At 39.1% G+C, this 24,251-nt stretch overlaps 1 protein-coding gene across 1 annotated transcript; it reads right to left on the bottom strand.

Annotated features, from left to right (window-relative positions):
* Positions 1 to 995: 995 nt before the first annotated feature.
* Positions 996 to 24,205, bottom strand: xrcc1 (X-ray repair complementing defective repair in Chinese hamster cells 1). Its single transcript, XM_022205508.2, has 17 exons — positions 23,721 to 24,205; positions 23,078 to 23,170; positions 21,846 to 21,953; positions 21,609 to 21,767; positions 21,111 to 21,188; positions 20,423 to 20,546; positions 19,267 to 19,373; positions 17,998 to 18,160; positions 17,675 to 17,915; positions 16,213 to 16,329; positions 8,919 to 9,000; positions 8,743 to 8,842; positions 5,362 to 5,410; positions 3,701 to 3,837; positions 3,394 to 3,484; positions 3,197 to 3,272; positions 996 to 2,109 (listed from the first exon to the last, which is right to left on the bottom strand). The coding sequence occupies exons 1-17, from the start codon at positions 23,769 to 23,771 to the stop codon at positions 2,002 to 2,004; spliced, it is 1,884 nt and encodes a 627-aa protein (XP_022061200.1). The 5' UTR covers positions 23,772 to 24,205; the 3' UTR covers positions 996 to 2,001.
* Between the last annotated feature and the right edge of the window lie 46 nt (positions 24,206 to 24,251).

Genomic DNA, 24,251 nt, shown 5'->3' with positions numbered 1-24,251 from the left:
TTCTCCCTATAACAAGGCATTTCGAGAAATCAGACTATAACCAACCTTCATTTCCATGTGGTGGATGGAGTACTTAAACCTCCAGCAAATGAGCAATCCTCAAAAAGAAAGTTTTACTTCGTCATTGAACTACCCATCCTTTCAGATATACAGCCAATTTATCCCAAACTGGACTTCTTAAAAGCCATGCTCCTTAGACGACTAGAGGGGTGAGGAGGAGGAGGAGGAGGAGGAGGAGGAGGTGGAGGTGGTTCTCCTCATTTGAATTTGCAGGAGCATCTGAAAATTATGTGGAACTAATATTTCAGGTCACCAGGGCAGACCACATCCATTGAACTTCTGATCAAAATGATTCAGTAATCTAGGTTATTCGTAAGGTCAATCTGATAATCAATACACTGTAATTAAAATTCACTTTCTTTTTTACATCACAAAGAACCTGCATGATGGGGGTGGAATGAGGTGAAAATGATTATTTGGGAATTACAAATATATAGATTAGAAGAACAGCTCCAGCAGAAAGGTCAATCTGTTTCCTGCATATTAAAAAGTTCACCTATATTGTAGCTCCAGGGGACAGGAGGACAGTTTCAACCTTTCTGTACAGCATTTTGTGCAGTGTAAATTTACAGCTTTGCACAGGTTAGTGTGAATTTACCTTACACAAGAAATACAAGACAATCCAAAAGTCGACTGCTTTAAAAAAAAAAAAAAAAGAATGCTTGTCGAGAATCCGAACGTTTTCATCTGTTCCGCAGCCTCTCTATCCCGTAGCCACCCCTCCTTCCCCGTCTCTCGTCCACATACCATCTATCTAATCCCCTTGACTGAAGAGCAGAAGACCCAGTGGCTCCGGGGTGCGAAACAGGAGAAGTAAATTAGAGAGAGGTCAGAAGGAATGAAAAAGAGGAGAGCGGCTCTTGAGTTGCACACACAGACGCTCACGTCGAAATGAGAGCAGCTTAGTGCAAAGACAAATTAATAAAAATCAGTGCGACAGTTTTAATTAAAAACCTTTATTATTTAGACAAAATAATTAAGTATTATAACAAAAAGGGGGAATGGGGAAGATAATTTAACAAGCTGCTTTGAACAAGTGAGCACCTACAGCAGAGGATAAGTCCCACATTACCTACTGAGTTAAGCAGGCATTTCAGAAATCTCAAAAACGATGACATCTATTCTTCGTCCCCATATCCTTTGAGCCACTTCAATATTTATTCCACAAACATGAATAAAACCAAATTACAAACTCATATTTAACAGTTTTTTTATCAACACAAAAACATCACTTTATCATAAGCAGCATGAAATAAAACCAAAAAGGAGAAAAACAAACACAATCCCTCAGTGTTCATTTTCATTTCCAGAATGTAGCTCAATTGTATTTGCATTTCATGGCTGTAGCCTGAAGTAACTGTCACCTTCATCTGATTTTGGACTGGTGTCTTAACAGTCTACCTGCTTCCAAAAAGTCAGTCTTATCAGTGCCACTGGCAGTCAGGACAGAGTGATAACTCACTGCCAGACAGACCCTGAGGTAGCTGAGGTGAGCAGCAGCAAACTGCAGCACGGGAACTAAGAAATACAAACAAATCCTCAATCAGAGAAAGTGTGCTTTGCTCAAAACCCCTAAGCAGTAGAGCAGCACGTGGAGAATGATGATGATGTTTTCTGGCCAAGACTAACCACTGTCCAGAGCAAGAGCTTGAAATAAATCAATACCTAATCCTAACATTAACCTCAAGAGACACTATGAAAGAGACATTCTCCCACTCTGACACAAAGCTAAAAATCTGTGGAGAAAACATTTTGATCATTGTAGAGCTCATGAATATCAAGTCAAAGTCCAAGTAAAGGCATTAATGAACAATAACTGGTTTATTGCTTCTACTAAATGAAGTGAAAAAGAAAGAAACTGTTTCTATGGCTTTCCCCATCAGAATATAAAGTGTGAGTGTGTGTTCTTGCACCCTTTTGTGTGTACATACAGCGTCTCCTTCAGGGGACAACAGTATACGGCTGATAGGGCAGCATCTTCTGTCGTTCACTGATGGCGTAAATCCATGCGGGTTTGACAAAGTTCAGATTGCTGTTCTCCATCAGCGCCTGTGATGAAAGCGGGAGGGTGAAAGTGAGTCATGAAGTTGTCTCCTTGCGCGATAGGAAGAGGTACTTTCAGATTGTATTGCCAAAACTGCCAATTCAGTGGCTGAAAACCAACTCTGAGCCGCAATTTCAAAAGCATTGAAAAGGCATTTGTAAGTAAGATGGCAGAGTTTCTACTCCCCATTTGATTCACTGCATTTATTTGATGACATCTTGCAAAATAAGTTTTAGAAGTGCTCACTGCTTAAAGGGAAATGCTTAAAAAGTCTGTGCTGATAGTGTGTTAGGAGTAGCATGTTCAAAGGGTGCTCCTTCCTCTGTGGCTTTTTGAAAAGGGATTTGAGCTGCGCACTTTGTATAATGGAGCAACACTTAACACATTGTTTTGTGAATCAAAATGGTCTTTTCTGTGGGACTGAAAGATAAAAGCAAGTACAGACACAAACATAAATGTTCAGTGATGTTGCTTTAACCGTGAGATGCAGAAGTGGATCAAAAATGACCCGGTGAGGTCGTTTCTTTTTGTAATATCTTTGTCATGGAAAGTTTTTATCATTTTATTTTCCAGCTATTCCTCAAAAAACATGTTTTTGATATCACATGTACATTTTTAAGTTAATTTTTGTACTTTTAAAGAAATTCTAATGTTCATATTACTACCCCAAGCTCTTTATTACCGATACGATCATACAAGAGGTGATGCACAAACTTGGAGGGATGGAGAGTAGCAACAGCTGGAGGAAAAAAGTGGAAAAATGTCTATAAAATGGACATTCTTCTGTTGCTGTTCTGTGTAATATTCATATTTTTCAATCATCAACATGTTCAAAATTAGTTATAAAGTGAAAAATAAACATTTCTCACACATGAAATCATTCTTGTGTGGACAAAATATAACACAAATGATTATGGTCATTTCTTAACCAAAATGACAGTAATAACATAAAACACACTGATTCTTTATACGGGTCATTTTTGACTCACTTATGGAAGAGTGCAGGGTCCAATCACTTGTACATCTAAGGGTTAATCGGCCGTGGCAGTCAAACAAACTAAATACCAACGAAGGCAAGAAAAGAGGACTCACATCTTCAAAAGAGTCATGCCACCCTTCACTCGTCACCACAAACTGCACCTTCTCTGTCATGTAGTCCTCGATGGCACTAAAGCAAAGACAATTGTGAACACTGTTATTATAATTGCACAAACTGAGTCTTCTTCTATTGTAAAAGATGGAAAAAGTTGTAGCAGGTTACTTCTAACACAGAAAAAAGGTAGTCTCACCCGTTAAAGGCAACAATGTACCGTAACAGAAGTCGCCTCTCATTGTTGGGGAATTTACCGTAGAGGAAAAAATGTTTTCCACTTAGGAAGTCTGGAAGAAATAAAATATAGGAATAGAGAGATGGAGAAGACTGCACTATATGGTGGATGAGTAATTATACTGACAAAGGTGAGAAAGCACCAAAGAAGACAGAATACACGTTGATGTTGTTATTTGTGTGTGGCCATCCGATTACTTTACGTCTGATGAGGAATGGAGGACATGCACTCCTGTAATGGGAACAGGAACAGAGGCAGGAAGACACACCTGGCAGCTCAGGGATGGGATGATCCTCTTCAGCTTCAGCGTCTGTGTTTTCATCTGTTGACCCCCCATATGGATCCTCGTCTTTCACTGGTGTTCCTTTTGCTGCTGCTTTCTTCTGTCTGCTCTCTTTTTCCACCCTTTCACAGGGACCAAAAAATGTAATGGTACAAGTTTCCATAGGGCCTTTCAAACGAAGAAAACTCCCTGCTTATCTCAAGATTTTAAAAAACCTTTTCTGGGCACTTGTTCTTGAGACAGTCACGGCTACATAAAGCAAACTGTACAAAACACAATCAGCTACATGGCATGAAAAAAATGGAATAGGATACAATGCTGCTGTTTGCTATGCAGTTATTGTTGAATATGGTAAATAACCAGAGGTGGATTCCCTGCCATCATATTCTTGGAATCCATTTTATCTTTTTTTAATTGAATACACTGCCTGTGCAGATAGCAAGTAGCTGATTTTGTTGACTGTGTGGTGCTGGAAAGGTAATAGAGATGTTTTTTAGAAGTTTCATACTGTTGTGTCTAGAAAACAATGCAGAATAGATCAGTAAAACTGAACCAAAACCATAAAGCTGCAGCTTCTAAGGCCAAAAAATGAGCAGGCAGAGAAACACTACAATGATGTGTAGAGCTGAAGGGAACTGTGAGGGAAAACTGGTTCGGAAGAAAACATTTCTAGGCTTCAAAATACAACCATTTTGGTCACACACTCAACCAAAAATCCATATCCATGCACATTCTTAGTCCTTCTGTACTATTTTCCTATATGAGTGGAGCTGCAATGGGAAGCTTACTACAAGATGTTTGTTTTTTTTGTCATGGTCAGAAGGAATGGAAATCATCTTAAAGAGATCACAGTGTAACATTCTCTTGATATTAACCTTCTGAGTGTCAAAACCCATCGGCAGGCTTGAAAAATATCAAAAAAGCTGCCCGGTGACAAAATTCAGGAACTTTTGGCTGAACCAGGTTGAACTGCAGGCTGTGTTTACATGGAAGAGATAGAAGACGCATGTAGAAACAAATGAAAAATACTGACAGTGAAATATCTATACTACGTACGTAGTATCACCATTGTTTTACCAGAAATAGTAACACCAGTGGCCACTTGTGGAGAAAATGTTGCACATGTTTATACTAGATTTTTTAAATTTTTGTATAATAAATCTTCAAAAGAATTCAGCTTTTGTTTTGTTTATATAATGACTGATGGCACTAAAATATTGTTTAACTAAACAACAGACATTTTGAAGTTGCTTCTACTTCGAACCATCATTGGATTGTTTCCATAGAGGTGCAATACTTTTTATTGCAGCGAAAACTAAGCCCACAGTTATTAAAAATGTGGCAGGCTCAAAAAAACAAACTGCTTCAAGTTCAGAGGGCTAACAGAACTCAGAAGCCAACATATTGTGCCGCCATAATTCTGGGTGTTTTTAAATTAAGTGCTAGTCCACCTAAATGAAAAGGTTAGGAGCAAAATTAGTCCGGGGCCCTGAGGAACTCAGGCCAACTCATGCTCTGGTCAAAGTTGTGTAACCATTCAATAAAAGCTTACACAGGTGATTTAAGAATCAAATAACCAGTCGACATGGAAGAACAAAATTGTCCACATCAATACTACAAACAGGAAAGCTATTTGTTCTCTTTACCTCTGCAGCTCGTCCTCTGTGTCCACTGCGGATTCATCGTCATCTCCTCCTGTGAAATGATGAGCATATTTGTCAGTGTGGTTGCCTTTACCCCAAAAATGTTTAATTAAGTTTAATGCTGCAAAAGGATTTGCAGAAAATTGTGTTAGTAAGCTTAGTACTTTTACAATTTACCACGAGTTCATTGCAACACAAGTCACCGTATCTCCATTTTGGCCCTAACTTTCAAACAAATGAACTATGACAATCAAATGCCTCAGAGTTAAACCTCCTTTAGATATCCAGTTATCTGGGCAAAGGAGTTTAATCTTACTATACTGTTGTCTACATGAAGCAATAACTCCTGATTCTCATTAAATCTGAAAAAAAGCTGGATGAATCCACTTTTCTCTGAAACATGTGTCAGCAGTTCAATAGATGTAACCTTGCCAGCAACACCTGCCATAACCATACAATCCTGTTATTAAGGGGGGGGGGGGGGGGAGAACAAGCTCTAATTAAAATGCCGTCTCCGTGCATGTGTTTGGTGGGTCAGTGCTTGTTGTCTCTCCTCACTGATGCACCTCGGCACTTTACTTCTGGCTTCACATTAACATAGAAATGAGAATCATGCACAAGTCCCTTCACAGCGATTACATCTTGCCTCTATTCTTGCTTGTCCCTCGAACAGCATCTACAGTTCATATGTTGTTCTTGTTACGCCGCCATTGTCAGCTCATCCATTCCCAAGTGCTTCACAAAGGTTATCCCTTTTGTCTCATCTCTGTGCTCTCGCATCGTCCCCCGGCCTCTCTCAATTCATTCGGTCCTCTTCAACTCCAGTGCAAACCTCTCTAGTTTTCAGAGCCCAGAGAATGATTTACTTCCCATGAGTCACAGCCACTTAATCCCAGCTCTTGGATTTTCACAAAACAGACATAAGCCAATTTCAGGCATGGCACATGAAGGCTGCCCCGTTCATCAAACCATTAAAATAACAGCATTCTGTCATTCTAGCCCTTTTCACACATACAGGTCGTTTATCCATTAATATTCCTCATGGCTGCATTCACACATGCCATCCACAGCGCCGGAGAGCGCCACAGGAAGCACACGATATTTGTCATTTCCATGAAACTACACAATACACCAAGTGATGTATAATACACTAACTAATAGTAGCTGATCAGTGTCTAAATAACTAATAGCCCAGTTTATCTCTGATTTCTTTGACAGTCAATCTGACAGCTCAGGATTTAAAATGCAGATGGAAAAAAAAAAAATCAAACTGCAGCTGATAAACTGTGACTGTGTGATAATTCATCTATGTGAGGTGAATACAAGTTCCAAATGGGACCTGCTGCTAGATTCTGATTGGCCCTTTCTTCAGGAGAATTTCTAGTTAATAAAGTTGCTGTTGCTCTGTGTGTAAATATGTGCATCTTTTTCTTTACACGAGTAGATCCTACCGTTGTTTGAAGATACACAGAAATAGTCCTAAACAGCTGGAAACTAAACTGTCTTTCCAGCTTACCTCTCTGATGTCAAAACACAGCGTGACCTGCCATCAGATCCTGGTCCTCACTGATCTGTTTTACATGCTTTATCTGCGATCATTTATAAATATATGTTGCTCTTGTTCTGTATGCAAACATGCTCAAATCTCTCCATAGAGACGCACACATGGATCATGCTGCTGTCTGACGCTGCAGGTTATAAACAAACTTAGCGTCAATAGCTCCAAATAGCTGCAAGAAACTAATTTCAGTTTTTCCAAACATCTTGTGCTGAAAAACACTCAAACTACATTCACTAATCTTTAAGCTGCTGCCAAACAGATTTGAAATTGTAGAGCAAAGTACATCAAAAAGGTGTGCTGTGATTTTTCTACACAAACTGTGAATTTAGCGTCTCTGTCTCACGTCACACATCTTAAAGTATAGCTGCTTGTGTCAATCCGATGGTGTAACAGCTGACTTTAGACTTGTTAAAAGTGATACAGATATGTTATTATGTCCAACCTAGCCAGTGCTACTTTTAGGGATGAGTCACTGGGATGAGCATTTAGACATGCAGTTATTAACGGGATAATGGAGACGTCTGAAGGAGATGATACGGATACATCTTTACTTTGTCATTTATTAAGAAGCAGAAGGTTTTGTTCTTTGTTTTCAGGGCACTTCCTGCTTAAATGACCACTTCCAATCTAAACAGTTTAAGGGGCTGCAGACCTATTAGCTGGTAGTGTTTTTTTCTTTTTGACTGGAAAATGCTGTCTAACTAATTCCCTCTTATAGCAGATTATTTGTGGTGGCCAATGTGAAAGCAGTACAGAGTAAAAGCCTGATCTATCTCAATGTGTATATGCAGAGGAAAAATGTGAACCCCTCCAAAAAAACAGGAATGTGAGCTTCGTGAAGTTTTAGTTCTATTTTATAGTTTTCATGCCTGCTACTGACGGCCCTGTTAACTTGCTGTTACTTGGGATAATTATTCTTTTACAATAATCTTTTTCACAAATGGAAAAATTTAAAATCTCTTAACAAGATCAATAGATCACAGTCTGGTTAGCAGATGTAAGTTTGGACTGAAGCACAATGGAGCTTTGAACTGAATGCTGACCAAAGCACAGAAGCCAATTTCTGTGATATGTACACAGTATATATACATTGTTTTCTGACCACCACCGTATTTAGGGCCACTGAGAGCCAGAGTTAAAGTCAAGGTGGGCCTCAGATCCACTCATTGAATGAAGTACTGCCTGAATGTCAATGACCTGAGGCACCAACCTGTAGAAGACATCATGGGGATTCATTAAGCTTTATATACAGTCGATGATTCTGCGTTTTTATGGAATATTTTGTGGACAACGTGTAAGATGAACTAGTGGTTTAGGTTTAGCATCACTTTAAAGTGGGCTCCAAAATGCACTGAAATGAAAAAGCTGCCCTATACAACATAGAAGAAACCATTTGTTTCACCCTTCAAAACATAGGAGAATTTAATTTTGTGAAGGTATTATTTTGCCTTCTTTGTTTCTTTCCACTCCCACTGTATCCGAACTTTAAGCACCTCTTTGATCTCAGCTGTCATATTTCAATTTCCTCCATTTCACCTTTTCATCGGGCAGTCTGCCCATTTCCTGCCCCATCATTTCACACCGTCTGTCTTTCAGTCTCAGGTGAACTTTTGGTGAACTGAAAAACACATTTAGGACTTTGTAAGTCTGTCAATGTGGAGCCACTTTTCATGAGCTTTCTCTTTCACCCCAACAACAGTCCCCATACGACACAAAGAAAGAAAGAGAAGTGAAGTGGCCATGCTGAAGATGACCGAAATGTCAGGTAAAGTTCAGCTACATGTTCTCAAGAGGGCTTTCCACCAAAATTGTTTGATACTAACCCGGTTCATCCACATCAGTGGAGCCAGCATACTCATCATCTTCATCCCTCTTTTGTGGTGTCTTTTTGATGGCGACTTGTCTCTCCTGTTTCTGTGGAGTCTGCAAGAGCAGCAGGGACGGTGATAAAAATGTCATTTGATCATATTTATAGTCCAACTTATAAAAACAAATCTACCTTTGTGCTCATTTCCTCTTCGCTCTGGTCGTCCACTTCCATTTCGCTTTCGGAGCTCGACTCTGCTCCATCCATCAAATACCTGGGAGAGAACAATAAACACGCTCCGCTTAAAACATCCCCCGCCTTATATGTAGTGCCTCTAAGTGCAACAAATAATAATATATACTGGACGATACACCTACAAAATGATACATCTTCACTACAATAAAAACAATCAGGTCAAGGTCATACATCAAAAAAGGCAGATCTACATTATGCACAGGGGGCGTTGGTGCAATATGCATGAAAACCTTCAGGAAGTTTCTGACATATGCTCCAGAAACAGAATCAAAAAATATTTGAAGTGCCTCACAATGACCTTGAAAATAAGGTCAAGGTCATGCACCCCAAAAGACACATCTACATTACCAACAGGCTAAGTGTGCGCAATATGAGTGAAATGCATCAACTAGTTTCTGAGATATGCTCCGGAAACCAAAAAAATATTTGAAGTGCCTCACTATGACCTTGAAAATCAGGTCAAGGTCATGCACCCGAAAAGGCACATCTATACTATATAGAGATGGCCTGGGTGCAATATGAACGAAATCCCTCAAGTAGTTTCTGAGATATGCTCCGGAAATGAAATGCATACGGACGTACGTGCCCACGCCAATATCCCCCTCCGTGCCTACGGCCGGCGGGGGATAAAAAAAACGGGTGAACACAACGTGTCAGGATGATTAAGCGCCAGAGGGAAAAGAGTGTTTGCACTATATATCTTGTTCTCAATCAGTTCTACTTGTACAATGATTCAAAGTGCACTGGGCCCTTGTCAGGAAAGAGTTGAATGAAAGTAAGGTTCACAGTGAAGGCAATATTTTTCACCAGACAAATCAATGGCCTGATGTTTAAAATATTACCAACACCTGTGCGTCATACACTCTCAAGATTGCATGCTGGGTGACAACCAAATTCACTGCAGATAGAGGAAAAAAATAACAGACAGCTCCAGTCATAAAGTATCTCCTGTCCCTGTACTCACTCTTTTTTTGTGTACTGGTTACTCTCAGTTAAAAGTGGCTCATCACATTATAGTCACACTGAATGCTGTCCCCGTTCATCTGCCAGCTTTTTCAATTTGAGTGAGACAACTTATTGCACAAAGACAAGAATTGCTGAATCCACAGAGCACAAAACTAATCATTTGTTCTTTAACTGATGGCTGAGCTTCCTCCAAAACGTAATCTAAATCTATTCTGGTACTTTGGTAAGATAAGGTAATTCTTTATTAGTCCCAGGGTGGGGAAATTTACAATGATACAGCATCTTCCTACTAACAAACAACCTAATGAACAAGTTTAACACCTTGTCTGTTCACTATACGATTCGACAGTCCAATCAGCTCTGATCAAAGAAAGAAGAAGCTGGGATAAAGCCCATAATAGACAGAGGGAGTAAGCTGTTAGAAGAGAGTGTGACTCATTCATTACTGCTCTCTGCAAAGTTCTCGAGGCCGTGACAGAAATAATGTTCACAGAAATTCCAGAGAGAATACACAACTGTGTGGACAGAAAACGGATGGGATATGCAGAAAAGCAGGCAAGGATCACATATGTGTATATATATATATATATATATATATATATATATATATATATACAAACACACATATACAAACACACACATATATATACATGTATACATAGAATATAAATATATGGAAAACAACCCCGCTCACACACACAGACACAAGATGGCTACAATGAGGATATGACATTTCTTTCCACCTTCTCCATATAGTCCCTCAAGCCACTCTAAAGTCATCGGGACATGATCAGCTTGAAGTGTGAAGTGCAGAGAGTTGATATGCCACCATCATGGTGTAATCATTTCCGTACACTCGGGAGACGTTTTAGTGTCTGATGCTTACCTTTATCATAAAACCAAGTGTCCAGGAAATTGGAAAATGCAAAGGGACACGGTGGGCAAGGGCAGTCACACAGGAACTGCTGCTTATGATATTAAGTGTTCTTATCACAAAAAGCAAAACAAGCTCAACTGGCTTAGAATGGACTGTAGACAGGGTTTATTTCAGGGGTTAAACCAGGATAAAATGGAACTGAAGGAATTTTGAGCGACATCCTATTTAGAATATCATAACAAAAGACAACACTAACACGCAAAAGGGAAAAAAAAGAGATTTTTTACAGTTTCTACACAATTAAATAACTTCAATAGCAAACTCATCAGTAAAAGGTGAATATTTTGTGACTCCAGACTCACAGATATTTAGTGTTTTTATTAATCTATCACATTTAGCTGAATATCTTTTTCATTTTTACGCACTGATCAAACAAACAAAAAAATAGACACATTCAACTGTGAGAAACTATGGACTTTTTTATAATTTTTTAAAAATATTTCGTAAACCAAAGGATTTATTACTAATTAATGCTGAATCTCAGATGAATAAATAAAAATGTTTGTTAGTTTTCTATGGCTAAATTGTACTAAATTGTCAGTGACTGTGCCTTTCAGTAAGGTTGCACAGAACGTCACAAACTATTGATAAATGAAGCAGAAATATACTGACAGTTTCTGCATGTTAGCGCCGTCTCAGCTGCGAGTCATGTATGCCAAAAAATTCTACAAAGATTTTCTGTATGTTGGCTCTTTGCAGTTTCTGAAAACATATTTTCTTCTTTCCAGTTTTTAGTTCGTTCTCTTCCATTTCTAGATGGAAACTGAGCAGTGGGGATTTAAATTCTCATCTGCTTTTGCTTTAAATCAGTCAGTCAGTATACCCTTTTTCTTACAGAATCATACAAGAAAACATCATGCCTACTTCTCCATCACTGATGAACTTATTGATTCTTTTCACATGCTATGAAAAATGTCAAAAATACTGAAAAACAATCATGGCGCATTCACAGAGCCTGAGGCAACATCTTCTAAGTGCTCCTTCGGTCTGTCCAGCAGACTTAAATATAATGCACAATAACATATGGTAATGCATGCAAAGCCAGCAAAATCAAATCTTTACTTTTGAAGAACCAAGGTCAATAATTATTTTATTTTTTTCAAACTTGTGGGCAGTTAATTTTATATTTATCAACAAATCCACAATTGGCTTGAATCTCAAGTTTAACTGTCTATAAAAGAAAGTTGTTGCTGTACAATTGAAGACGGAAAAATACTACAAAAAAAATCCTGTCAAGAAAAATTAATTTTCAATATCAAAGTTGAAACATTCAAAAACATTGTAGCACTCCTACTTTATATCTTGTTGATTCTCTCTCATCCATTGCTCACAAAATACAGAAGTCCGTTTGTGAAATGCTCTGTTTGCTAGTGATGACAAAGAAACGTTGTCATTAACGCAATTCTACATGTTTGTAGAACACGGCTTCAGGATGCAGGTCACACTCTGAAACTAGAGTGGCATGCTTAAGGTTTCTGTATGCCAACATGTTTTCTGCTCGGTTAATAACAGAGTGATTGTGCTGATTTTGGCTCCAACACCAACATCTTCGTAGGATGTTTCAACAGAGCATTGATATATTTATCATTATCATACTTTGATAGAAGAGAATAGAGGATTGTTATTGTCAATTTCTCTGTATATAAAATAAAGTCAAATATACAAAACTTAACCCATGAACTGGCAGTGGTGCAACATAGGGCAGCTTATTGAGGTGATAATAGTGCAAATATTGTAGCAGCTTATTTGGTTCCATTCTGATTACACATTTATAGAGCTGCTTGAGTGCCCTCTGCTTACTCCTAGTTCAGTGTTTCTGCATTCTCACTGATGGGGTAATAAACACAGAAAAAGGATTTCTTAGGTAATGCTCCGCTCTCATTAATATATAGGCCCACGCTACACTGGGCGCTGAACGAAGCAGTACATCTGCTTCCAGATGCTCAGTAACAAAGTGCTTGTGGGCATGATGGAGCAACAGTTTGAGAGAGAGTGTGCGCATTTGTTTGGGTACTTGTCATCATCAAAGTAAGTGGTCCCTTTAATTACCCATAGCAGATGCAGCTTTTAAATACAGGATACATCATCAAAGCTGTGCACTCCACGCGCTGCACAATAGCGGCGTTGGGAAGGGGAACGGATTATTCGTACGGCGAGAGAAGGGGGAGCATACTGGGGGAGGATGGTGTGAAAGATCTTTGGCACAAGCAGAAACTGACAGAGAACGACGAGCATGAGGGAGGATGACGACACAAGCTGCAGCCAACTTCTCATTTCTATGCACTTTTTGAGAATGCTGAAGTAAGAATCAGATCTGGGAAAACCTCAGCAGTATGTGTCATGGCCCCTCAGCAGGATTTATTAAAAAAGCTTTCCTGCCTCTCTTTTACGTGGCTCATACGCATACTGCAGTTGTCTAGAGAAATCTCATCCCATCATAACTCAGACCACTTTCACTTCTGGCTTTGATGAACCAGCATGAAAAGAAATTAATTTCTGTCCACCCGTATTATCTTCCTGTTGGAACCGGATGACAATAATCTCCCTGAAATGACAGTCACAGCAAAATAACTGCAGGAAGATACACTAATTACATGTGTAGTCAAACAGAGCTGCAACCTGCCAATTTTTTCTTATTGATTAGTTTCTGAATTGATTGTGCAATTTAAACAGTGTTGGAAAAACTAAAAATGGAGTAAAAAAAATAACTGTTGCCCACGGTGACATATTGAACAGGCCAAACTATATTCAGGTAACCATCACTTTAGACAAAAAAAAGCACATAATCAGCCACATTTCAGCCCTAAACTGTTCCATAGGTAATACAAGAAAACATAGATTATTGTAATTGCAGTGCATTTTAAAATCACATGAAAAGTTCATTATAAAATCACAGCATGTGAACGAATGCAGGCAGAAAAATAAATGATTGAAGCAAATTTTAAAATGCGCACTGGCATTTTTGAGCAGTTCAAAAACAGGCGGTGGGTGTGTAATTTGATACAAACACCCACTGGGTTTTAATAGAGGCAGAGCTGGTGACCGCCGTCAATCATTTATGCAGATATGCAGTCATTCAGCTACAAGATAAGACTTCATACCATCCACTGATGCAGCCTGTGTGAAAACTGTGTGCACTAATTTCCCCTGAAGTCATTACTTCTCAAATCCCCACTGGTGAGGGGGAAATGGCTTTAAAGCTTCCTCTTGCATCCACTTAATCTAAATGTCGTGGGCATTTTCCAACAAACACAAGAGTCTGTGTAGCAAAGTAGAATATTCATTACGGTTTCCATAAAATACTGTAAAATAATATCAGCAAACGATATTCTTACATTATCATCACATTTTCCTGGGATACTTCTACTGTGCATCGATTTCTACTAAAACTGAAATCAAGAGATTGTGTTTGCCTTGGATTGTAATAAATCGACAAACTCCTAATTGTCAGCTGGATATTGTTGGACTCTTTCAACAGTTGCTGGTTGAGGAATGTTAACTAGAAATGACTGAATTCAGCATTTTACACACATATGTCTCAGACTTTAGTAGTTGATACATATTCTGACATTATGACCATAATATTTACTTACTTATTTAGGATTACTATTCGGCTTTTATTACTTTATTTTAGCACTGTCTTGATGATTTTACTCCATTTTCTGTTATTCCACTTTTCTTATTCTTTTTCCTAAACTGGATATAAGATTTTCAATATTTTTATTATTTTATCTGGAGTTGTTGTATCGATTCATTTAGTCAATCTTTTACCATTTTTAACTATTTTTCCACTTTTGCTTTTCTGGTCTTTCTGTTTGGACTGACCGGCCATTTGTTGTTTAATAGTGTTGCAGACTATCCTTTTTTTTTTTGCACCGTCTGTAATACACTGCTATATAAATACAGTTATCTCTTTTTTGACACAATCACAATCAAAAAACAGAACTTTCTTTAAGTCCACAAAGCATAATAGCAAATGACTAAAGCACTTTTACTTTGGGGTCTTAGTACAACACTGCACAAATAACACGTGCAGCCGGTTATTTAAAAAGATATACACAGTTGTGAGGCAGTGAATTCCCTCTTTGTCAATCAGGTAGAATGTCTGATCTCTATCAGCCACATGCTACAACTCAGCACTTATACAACAGACATTGTAGCAGACAATAGACAGGTTGTAAGCGGAGCTGAAGTTAGCATAGCAGCTACGGTCGCTCTGCTTCTGTGCTTTTGGCTGGCCAGTTTAAAGGTGACCAAAGTGGCTTAGAGCTGTGAAAATATGTAACGATAATTACCCTCCAACTATTCTGACATGCATTTCATTTTCAAGCAAAAACACTTGATTATTTCAGATGGAAAAATATAAGAAATAGCTGCTCTTACATTATATGTAGAATATATTAAATTGGACATTTTTTTGGTTCTGGATTGCTTGTTGGGAAAGAAAATTATTGATGCTATTTTGGGCCCTCAAAAATTATTTTTGTAGACAATTAATTAATGGATAACGAAGAAGATATTCAGCAAATGAATCAGTCCTTAATATAATCATTAGTTCCAGGCTGGAGAGGTCATTCACCAAATTAAAAAAATGGGTACACTAGAAGAAAAAAGCAGATCCAATGCTTGAATTGTATTAAAAGACTCCTGACACTAATGAGACCAGTAACCCTAGATAACCTGGCATGGTTGGAAACTGATTCATATCCCAACCAGACATGATCATCATGAAAGTACCAAGTACGAAATATATCCCTAAATGATAAGACAAAGCTTCTTACAGTAAAGTACAGTAGAATTCCAATGAAGTTGGACTTTCCATTTTCTGAGATGAGCATTCAGCTCTACATTATTCAGCAGACAGAAATCTGTGTGAAGCGATGACAGAAGACCTTGATGCTGCAAAAGCTCCCCTCTATAATGAGGCATGTAATTAGACAGCCGCTGGAGCTGGGCGGGTTGAATTTATGATCAGAGCAGGGATCGCTTGTTCAAGGTTACAATGTTCTCTGTAGCAAGTGGTCAACAATTTTTGGACGCTGTAATCAGAGTGTGTTCTGTGCACAGACCATGTAAATATTCAGACACGCCTTAAGAGAAAGTGTTAATCAGATATGGATTCATACATTGGATACACATTCCACTCTACACCCAGGCTGTCACTATGTGGAAGTGTCCTTTAACTAGATACTGAATCCCATCCAGCTGTTTCTGTGACCAGGCATGAGCACAGTCATCTCTACAGCTCTGAAGGTCTAATCCAGTGTCGTTCAATTTAAACATTAATACCATTTCGGCAACTGTTTCCACTTCGTCCCCCTCTCTTACCGTTTATAGGAGATCTTCTGCTTCCTCTTGTGGCAGTCCATCACCCACTCCTTGCGTACGATGATGCCGCCTGCTGATTTCACCTGGCTGTACTTGGGGGTGTTGGCGAAGGCACAGCTGGAGATTGAAACAGATGTGCACCAGCATGCACGCAAACACAAATAGACACAAGTGGTTACATCACTGGAGGGAAGCGGCAAGGGCAATAGCCTGCTCTGATAGCAGAGATCAAAAGGCAATCAAACTACTGAGAGTGCTAACAAGGTCCTTATACCAGGAAGAGATAAAAACATATCTCATGAAGGAACATCTCTGGGACAAACAGGAAAGCATCAATTAATAGTAACTTTAAAGATAGGTATGGTCATTGTTCATGATATTAACATCATCAGATCACACAGCTTAAATGACACCGATACCTGAGTCAATATTGCAGTCAAAGCAACTGATAACGTTCTATAACATTATGTTTCATTGAACAATTGAAAATATTTGGGTTTTTTTATTTCCAAAGAAGCCTGTCAAGAAATCGCTTCCTCCACAATGATAAAGCTTTCTTTCTCTTTATCTTCTTCTAATCTTATCTAGCAACATTCTGTAGTTTCACCACGTAGGGATCCTTTAGCTCAACTCTTTATCGCTTCACAAGCTCTTCGTGGAGCCATAATTCGGAGCCGTCCTTGTCAACAAAGGACGATAATGAACAGCGTCCTTAACAGCTTGATGAATTGGGAAAATAAAAATCAGATTTTACTAAAGTTGATGTGCTAGTAGTGCCCTTCCATAAAAATAATGACATTCAAGTACGCTTACTAAAAAAAATACCCTAAATAAATTGTCCCTGAATGTTGCATTCATCGAAGCAAAAACAGACTTTACTACTAAAAGGTACTTGAAAATAATGCTAACAGTTCTTAAATCTACAATAGAAGAAAACAGAAATGTGGTTGCATTGCGTCAGCACTGTCCAGGACACTGTCATGTACAATGCTGGGGAGAAAACTAGGGGAGCAATACAGGATTAAAGTAATAGTCTGACATTTTGGGAAATGCGTAATTTATTTTCCTGCTGAGGGATATACAAGAAAATCAATACAATTCTTCTGTTTGTCCATTAAATATGAAGCTAGAGGCCATTGTCTGAAGCTGTTTAGCTAAGCACAGAGATGGGAAAAGGAGACATAACTTGCCAATGAGTGACTGACAAGTTCTAGTACCTTTGGACAAAGCAAACAAGCTGCTTGCTGTGGCTTTACCATACAGACGCTAACACTGCAATTGATCTTCCCATCTAACTCTCAAATCCCAAATTTAATAATTTTATTTCCAGAAATGTCAAACGATTACCTTACGGGCCACATACAAGTAATGCATCCGTAAACTGTGATTTATGCTTAAGGAAGGACAACGTAACAGTTCACTTTTCACATCCGTCGTCATTTCCTTCGTGTCAGCTACTTACATAAGATGAGTGGAATCAGGCGTCCAGTCGGGCCGATACTTGGCTCCCATGTCCAGAGCCTTTTCCCTGAGCTCCCCTCTGAAGGGGTTCTGGAAGCCGCTGAGGACAAACACCACCCCCTCCATGATCCGCTTGAACGGGACCTGCGTGTCGCTCTGGGACTTTGCCTGCGGTTTGGGCTTCGGTTCAGGTTTAGACTGACTCTCCCTCTTCTTTTCAGAGGATTTCTGTGCTGGTGACGCTGCAGAGATAAGCGAGAAACTCCGTGAAGTTTTTCTGAGTGAAGGAATAATCAGCGTTCTAACAATCAGGCGCTGTTTCACCTTTGGCAGTGCTCGGGCTGGGTGTGCTGACTGGGCTCGGCTTGGCCTTGGGGGTCGCGGCTTTGCCCTCAGGTGAACCAGCAGGGCTTGTTTTCTTCGAGGGCGGAGGGCCGGGGGCAGACTGACGCTCTTTGCTGAACTCAAATTTTCTTTTTGCCGGCGGCTACGGGAGAAAAGCACAGATAAAGTTAAAGTAAGCAGTATTTCTTGCTTTCAGAATGGAAGAAAGAAATTCAACTCATGCGGTTGACAGATGTGTTGGGAGGAGGATACATACGGACGACTGGCAGAATAAAATAGACTCCTAGAAACAATCCATAATTTTATTCTACTTTATCCCATTAGAAAGTCATCTAGCAAAAACACTGCACATTCTATAAACTTTACTTAGCAACATCTGAGTGTGGGAGGCAACTTTTTTTCAGCAGATGAAATGTCCTTCCAGAGTACAAAAAACAACAATTATACTGATTCTTTACAGAAATAATTATTATTGAGAAAAATGGAAACACAACTACAATCACTGGGATAACTTCCAGTCTGCTGTCTTATGCATACACATGTATTTGTGCAGCTCACTCCAATTGATTTTTGTTGTCATTTTTCTTTCAAAAGTCAAAGTGATGCGCGGCTGATACTGACCAGCTGTCATTCTCCTGTGCTTTAAGCGGTTTTCTTTAGTAGATGAAAGCTATGAGTTTTGTTCCAGACTTACTACAAATCCATTGAATAAATTGGACTTTGCCAACTAAGAATGCATTCATACATTCAACATCTCGGGATTTCAGATTTTATATTAAATGAAAAGGTATAAAAATGTATTGTTTACATTACAATTGAAATATCATTTGTCGGTGACAAAAGATCTGTATATCAGACTTTTTTTCCATTTAACTGTGCTTAAATTATTGCTGAGTGTGAAACTATCATGTGAAATCTGGGACAAAGCACACATCAAAAAATGGTGATGGTACTGTGACAAATAAAGGTTTACTTTCTGATTTAAACTCACTTCGATTATGAAGTCAAAAGCGTAGACGTCTTTTGGTTTCACATCAAAATACACATTCCCATGCGTGGTGAGGTAGCTAAAACCTCCAGTACATATAAAATCTCAAACTACAACATGTTTAGTGCTTCTGTTTCATCTTCTCAAAGTCCATCTTAGCTTTCCCGTGATCTAGATATAGAAAAAAAATCTGCTCATTGAGGGAGAGTCTGTGTGCTGGCTGTCCTTCTGTGGGGAAAATGATGAGGATGTTTATCTACCTGTGGGGAGGCAGAATTCGAGGACGAAGCTTGGCCTGCTGAGTTAGAGCTGCCACCTGCCTGCAGGGCAGCAGCAGCGTAGCTCAATTTCTCACTCTGTAGAGATGCTGAAGGGGCAGAAGTGCAGAGGGTCGGTGAGGGAACAAAACAAAACTATTCATGCAAAGAGCCTGATAATATAGAATGTCTTTGAATTCACCTCCAGTCTCCTGGAACATGAAATCAGCTTTCAGTTAAGCCTAATTAGTGCTCTGTTGTAGATTATCACTATAAGGACCTGGAAGAACTGAAGTAAGATTCAGCAGTAGGTACATTTAAAGACTCCCCTCCAATGTTTTCTAACCTTGTTGTCATGTCCAAATGGTGTTTTGTATATGGTAGAATCACATCATAAATGAAACAATATCGTTTTTCTTCTTTAGAATCTTGTCCTATCTGAACATGCATGGCTGAATATTTTAATACTGCAACTAGGAGAGAGGAGTTTTACAGTAGGAATGTCCAGATGAAGTTCTTTTACCCCAATCTGATCCAAGTCATTCAATATTTAGTCTGCTGATGTGATCAATATAATTTTCCTTGACGTTTTGCTTAATACTGTAGTGACCCGAGGAAACGGGAACTCAGACTACAGGCAGTTCAGTGACAGCAACCACAGCGCGCTGGGATGGTTAGCTAGTAAAGGGCCACCATGACAAAGCCTCATTTGATACTTAATGACCTATGGACAGACACTGGGATCAACTAGGACAGCATTCCATTATCATTAATAATTAATCAATTTTGAATCGGTAACAAAGCATTTAAAAAGAAAATTATGCAAATTTATGACACCTGTGTGACTGGATGGGAACAAAGGATCAGGTTTAGGTGTGTGCTGATGCCAATCAGTAAAAAAAAATGCCATGATTAGCTCAGGACTGAGGCAATCCAACAATGTTTGAGCAGGCAAATGGCAAAGGGTTATGCAGAGACAAAGGCAGGGACTTGATAGATCCGTGCATACTGAAGAGGGCAAAGGTGTTGAGTTACATCCAAGCCCTTTCAAGGCATGAAGGGATTGCTTTCATGGAAAATAAACTTCTAAATATATAACTTTGATAAACAGAGTCAGGTTTTAAAGAAGGCAGAGAAGAGCTTTGAATACTGGATTCACCTTTGAGTGGAGTACTTGACTTTGCTGCATTGTCCCGATTGAAGAAGAGGCTGCCAGGTTGAAGGCTGGTCCCAGATGAAGGAGACTCATCCTTCACCCTGAACTGTCCCAGCTTTGTCAGTTTCTGACAGGAGAAAAGAAGGAAGAGTTCAATGCCAAAGCAGAAGATGGAAGGACCGTTGAAGTGCATTTCTTCTCATTACAGCACGGGTTTCAACATGACAAATGACTTCATGAGCTAAAAAGTTTTTCAAAAGACAGACTGAAGGCACCACGCACTGTCAGGTTTATGTGCAGGATTCCCTCCAGAGTATAAATAAAAGGAGAAATTCAAATAAACGCTAAATATGTTAATATCAACGTAAGACAGTTCTGACACCAGTGCAGTCTGGTGATTAATTCTACGACATCATCTTCTTAGAACACTGAGCTTCACGTTGACACTAACAACTCCGGGTGTCAAAAACCTTACTGCTTTTTTGTTATTTTGAAAAGTGTCATAGCTACGAGTTACCAACAAACATCTGGTCAGAATCATAGCCTTGCTTAATGAGTTTCTAAATAACATTATAATTTTCCCAAATTATAGAATATCTGTTGGAAAGGTTATACAGCAGTATCCTGTGGTATCCCTCCCTTAAGACAATAAACCTTCAATATAATGGGAACAAGACAGTGCATTACTTACAGGGGAAGAAGTAGGAGGAGGATCATTTTTGTCAGGTGGTGAATGGAACTTAACAAAGGCAAGCCCATATGCTATGTTCTGTAAAGCGCAAAGACAAAAAATATGTTAATATCTGTGAAAAGCAATCTATTCGACTCAAACAGTGCTTCAACAGACAGATCTGACATCTGATCTAGAAACAGGATGTTCGCTCTTATATTTCATCTCACATGCAGTCATTTTTATAGAACACATTTCTGGGCAGCGTTTAGAAAAAGCACCTGAATGCACTACCAGTGGAACCATGGTTACAGCCATTTGGCAATCATCTGCACTGTCAGGTTCTACTACACTACTGTATGATATGATTACTGTGATAATATACAAATAATTACTCCAAACTTAGAATGTTCTACTTGCTGCTGCTGACGATGATGATGATGTGATTTGGACTAAGATGAGACGGACCTTCGCTCTAAAGACTGAAATGGCTCTTGATTAGAATTGCCCAGGCCTTACCTTACTATATGGTTGACTACACACAATTTTCACTCTGTCCCACTTCTCCTGAGATGTGCTCTTCTGTAGCTGATTGGGCCCAAAGAAACGCACTCGGTTCATGTTGGTGCCGTTACGGCTTTCAGTGGGGGACATAAAGGAAGACGTAACCAGAAGAACCTGAAACAGGGATCAAAGTGGGTATTATTAGGTAATTACTAATTAGAACAGGGAAATGAGACATTTCTTAGTGAATACCTCATAGTCCTGGTCTCTGACAGCTGAAGAATTGCCCACCAGCACCTCGATAAAAGCAGACCCCTCATTTCCAATATCAATGCTGTGCACCTGCTCTTCCTTTTCAAACTGAAAAAAGTAAAGCAGCATTTGTTAAAAGAGGTAAGATGAGGTAGGGGGAAAAAACATCTGAAAAAGTATCTGCAGGGAGAGAAAGTATTCAGTCAGCCTTGATTTTAGAAGTGCTTTGCAAAACATATGCACATGTGGAGACAGAACAATGCTTCTTATGAACGCAACAGTTTATAATATTTACTCTCCTGAAGAAAAGTACAAAAACAATAAAATATAGTAAAGTTGTGTAGATAGCATTTTTGTTTTGAATGCACAATCAGGGACTCATAAAGCTGGGACAGACTGAATGTAACAACAATCCCACAGAAATAGTCTAACATTAGGAACAGAATTCAGTGACAAACTCTTAGGTACATTAAACATGTTCTGTAAAATTATACAATACATCCTTAAAGTCTCATTCTGTGGCTGAAGGGAGACAAAGATTCAAATGCTACAGCAAGCAAATGACATCTGCCTGGTCTCTAAAAAGTAACTATTCCCTAGGAAAAAAAAACAGAGCCAAAATGTCTGCATAAGCTGAGGAGGGTATCACCCTAATGACAGCACAGACAAGGGAGTTTCTGAAAGGACAAAAATACATCAACAAATGGGAAGTGGGAAAACATCTGAATGTATAAGTTTACATTTATATTCAGTGATACGCTGCACAAATGTAAGATGTGTAGAAACACTTGGCTGACAAAAACAAGTTAGATTCAATGATCACACACATGCGAGCGATATGATATTGTGGGAAAACCTCACAGCACAAAACAGAACAAAGAAAAAGCTGGGATTTACATTCAACAAGTTAGAAAATAAATCTGTTCTACCCAGCAATGCATCTACAACTCTCAATTACTTAAATCATAATTAATCAGTTGACAATTTCTTTGATTAACTGATTAGTTATTTGGTACAGAAAATTATTTTTAAAATGATCACTGTTTCTCATAGTCCAGAAAGTCCTTAAATCTATTATTTAGTCCACAATCCAAAGACATTCAGTTGACTGTCACCTGAAGTAAGAGGAAGTATATACAACCTAAATAAATGGTGATCAGCAATGACAAAGCAACATGTTATTGAAACACTGTTTGCTAACACTCGTGGGAGTCAGAGGGCAAAAAGCAAACCTGAAGAATGACGGATGTTTGCTTCTCCCCTGGTCTTGCGGCTTTCCACTTTCTGTAGGTGTCTGAACTCAGCAGGTTGTCTGCCTTGTGCGTCTGTGACGTATCACAAGAAACAAAATGGTAAGTGAGATTCATGCTAAGCTATAAGCTTGAAAATGCACCGATCAGCCACAGCATTATAACCACTGACAGGTAAAGTGAATAACGTTGATCATATTGGTACCATGTGCTGTTCTGCTGAAAAACCTTGGATTTTTGTGTCCGCGTTGATGAAACGTAGACACCCAAATAAACATTTAATAGAACAAGCACACTCCTTCATGCAAATGGAATATCTTACACGTCGCACGTCCTAGACCACATTCTGATGAAGCATCTATAGGATACAGTGGAACAAGATTGATTCACAGTGGCCTTACTTCACAGCCCAAAGTATCCAAAGGATCCTTTGCCAGAGTCCTGGTGTCAGACTCGATAGGAGGTCCCAATGGTTCATAGCATTTTTAACCACAAGAGGGACCAACACAATATTAGGCAGGTGGTCTTAATGTTATGCCTGATCGGTGTGAGTGTTAAAATACGAAAGAGAACGTGACTTTCTCCATTTCACATGTGTGATTCAAGTGACAGATGAACAACTTACATTGTCCTCTGTGCTGCAGGACACGACGTGTTTGAGTTTGATTTCTGGCATGTTGTTGACGCTCCACAGTCCGCGTTAAGTCATAAACCAACCGGTCGCTTGCTTTGTCACGGAGCAATATCGTAACCCGCTAATAAAACACAGCAAGTTTCCCTTCAGCGCCAATGATTTTAGCTCCGGAAAGTCAAGAAAATTGACTTAGTAGCTAATCAGCGTCAGTTGACTAACGTGATAGCATGCTAGCAAACAATAGGCAGAGTGAACTTTTCCTGATTAGCCTGGTGATTTTAGCACACCTACAGGGCTGCTGTGCGTGAATATTTCACACGGTTACAGACGTGACATATATCTATTACTTTACCGTTACAGTAAATGACAGAGAACACACATAAATGCTTTAAATTTTCAGGTAAACGTGTATAAAGGTCCACTCATTTTCCCACCAAAAGCCTGTAAACGTTGTGATGGGACGTAACTTCCGACCAAGCCTTTGTATCCAATCAGGGCCTTGCTTTCTTCTTCTACGATTCA

The sequence above is a fragment of the Acanthochromis polyacanthus genome, chromosome 12 (assembly GCF_021347895.1).
Source record: "Acanthochromis polyacanthus isolate Apoly-LR-REF ecotype Palm Island chromosome 12, KAUST_Apoly_ChrSc, whole genome shotgun sequence".
NCBI classification, from domain to species: Eukaryota; Metazoa; Chordata; class Actinopteri; family Pomacentridae; genus Acanthochromis; species Acanthochromis polyacanthus.
Note: the sequence above shows the minus strand (reverse complement) of the source record. Positions and strands in the feature narration are given on the sequence as shown.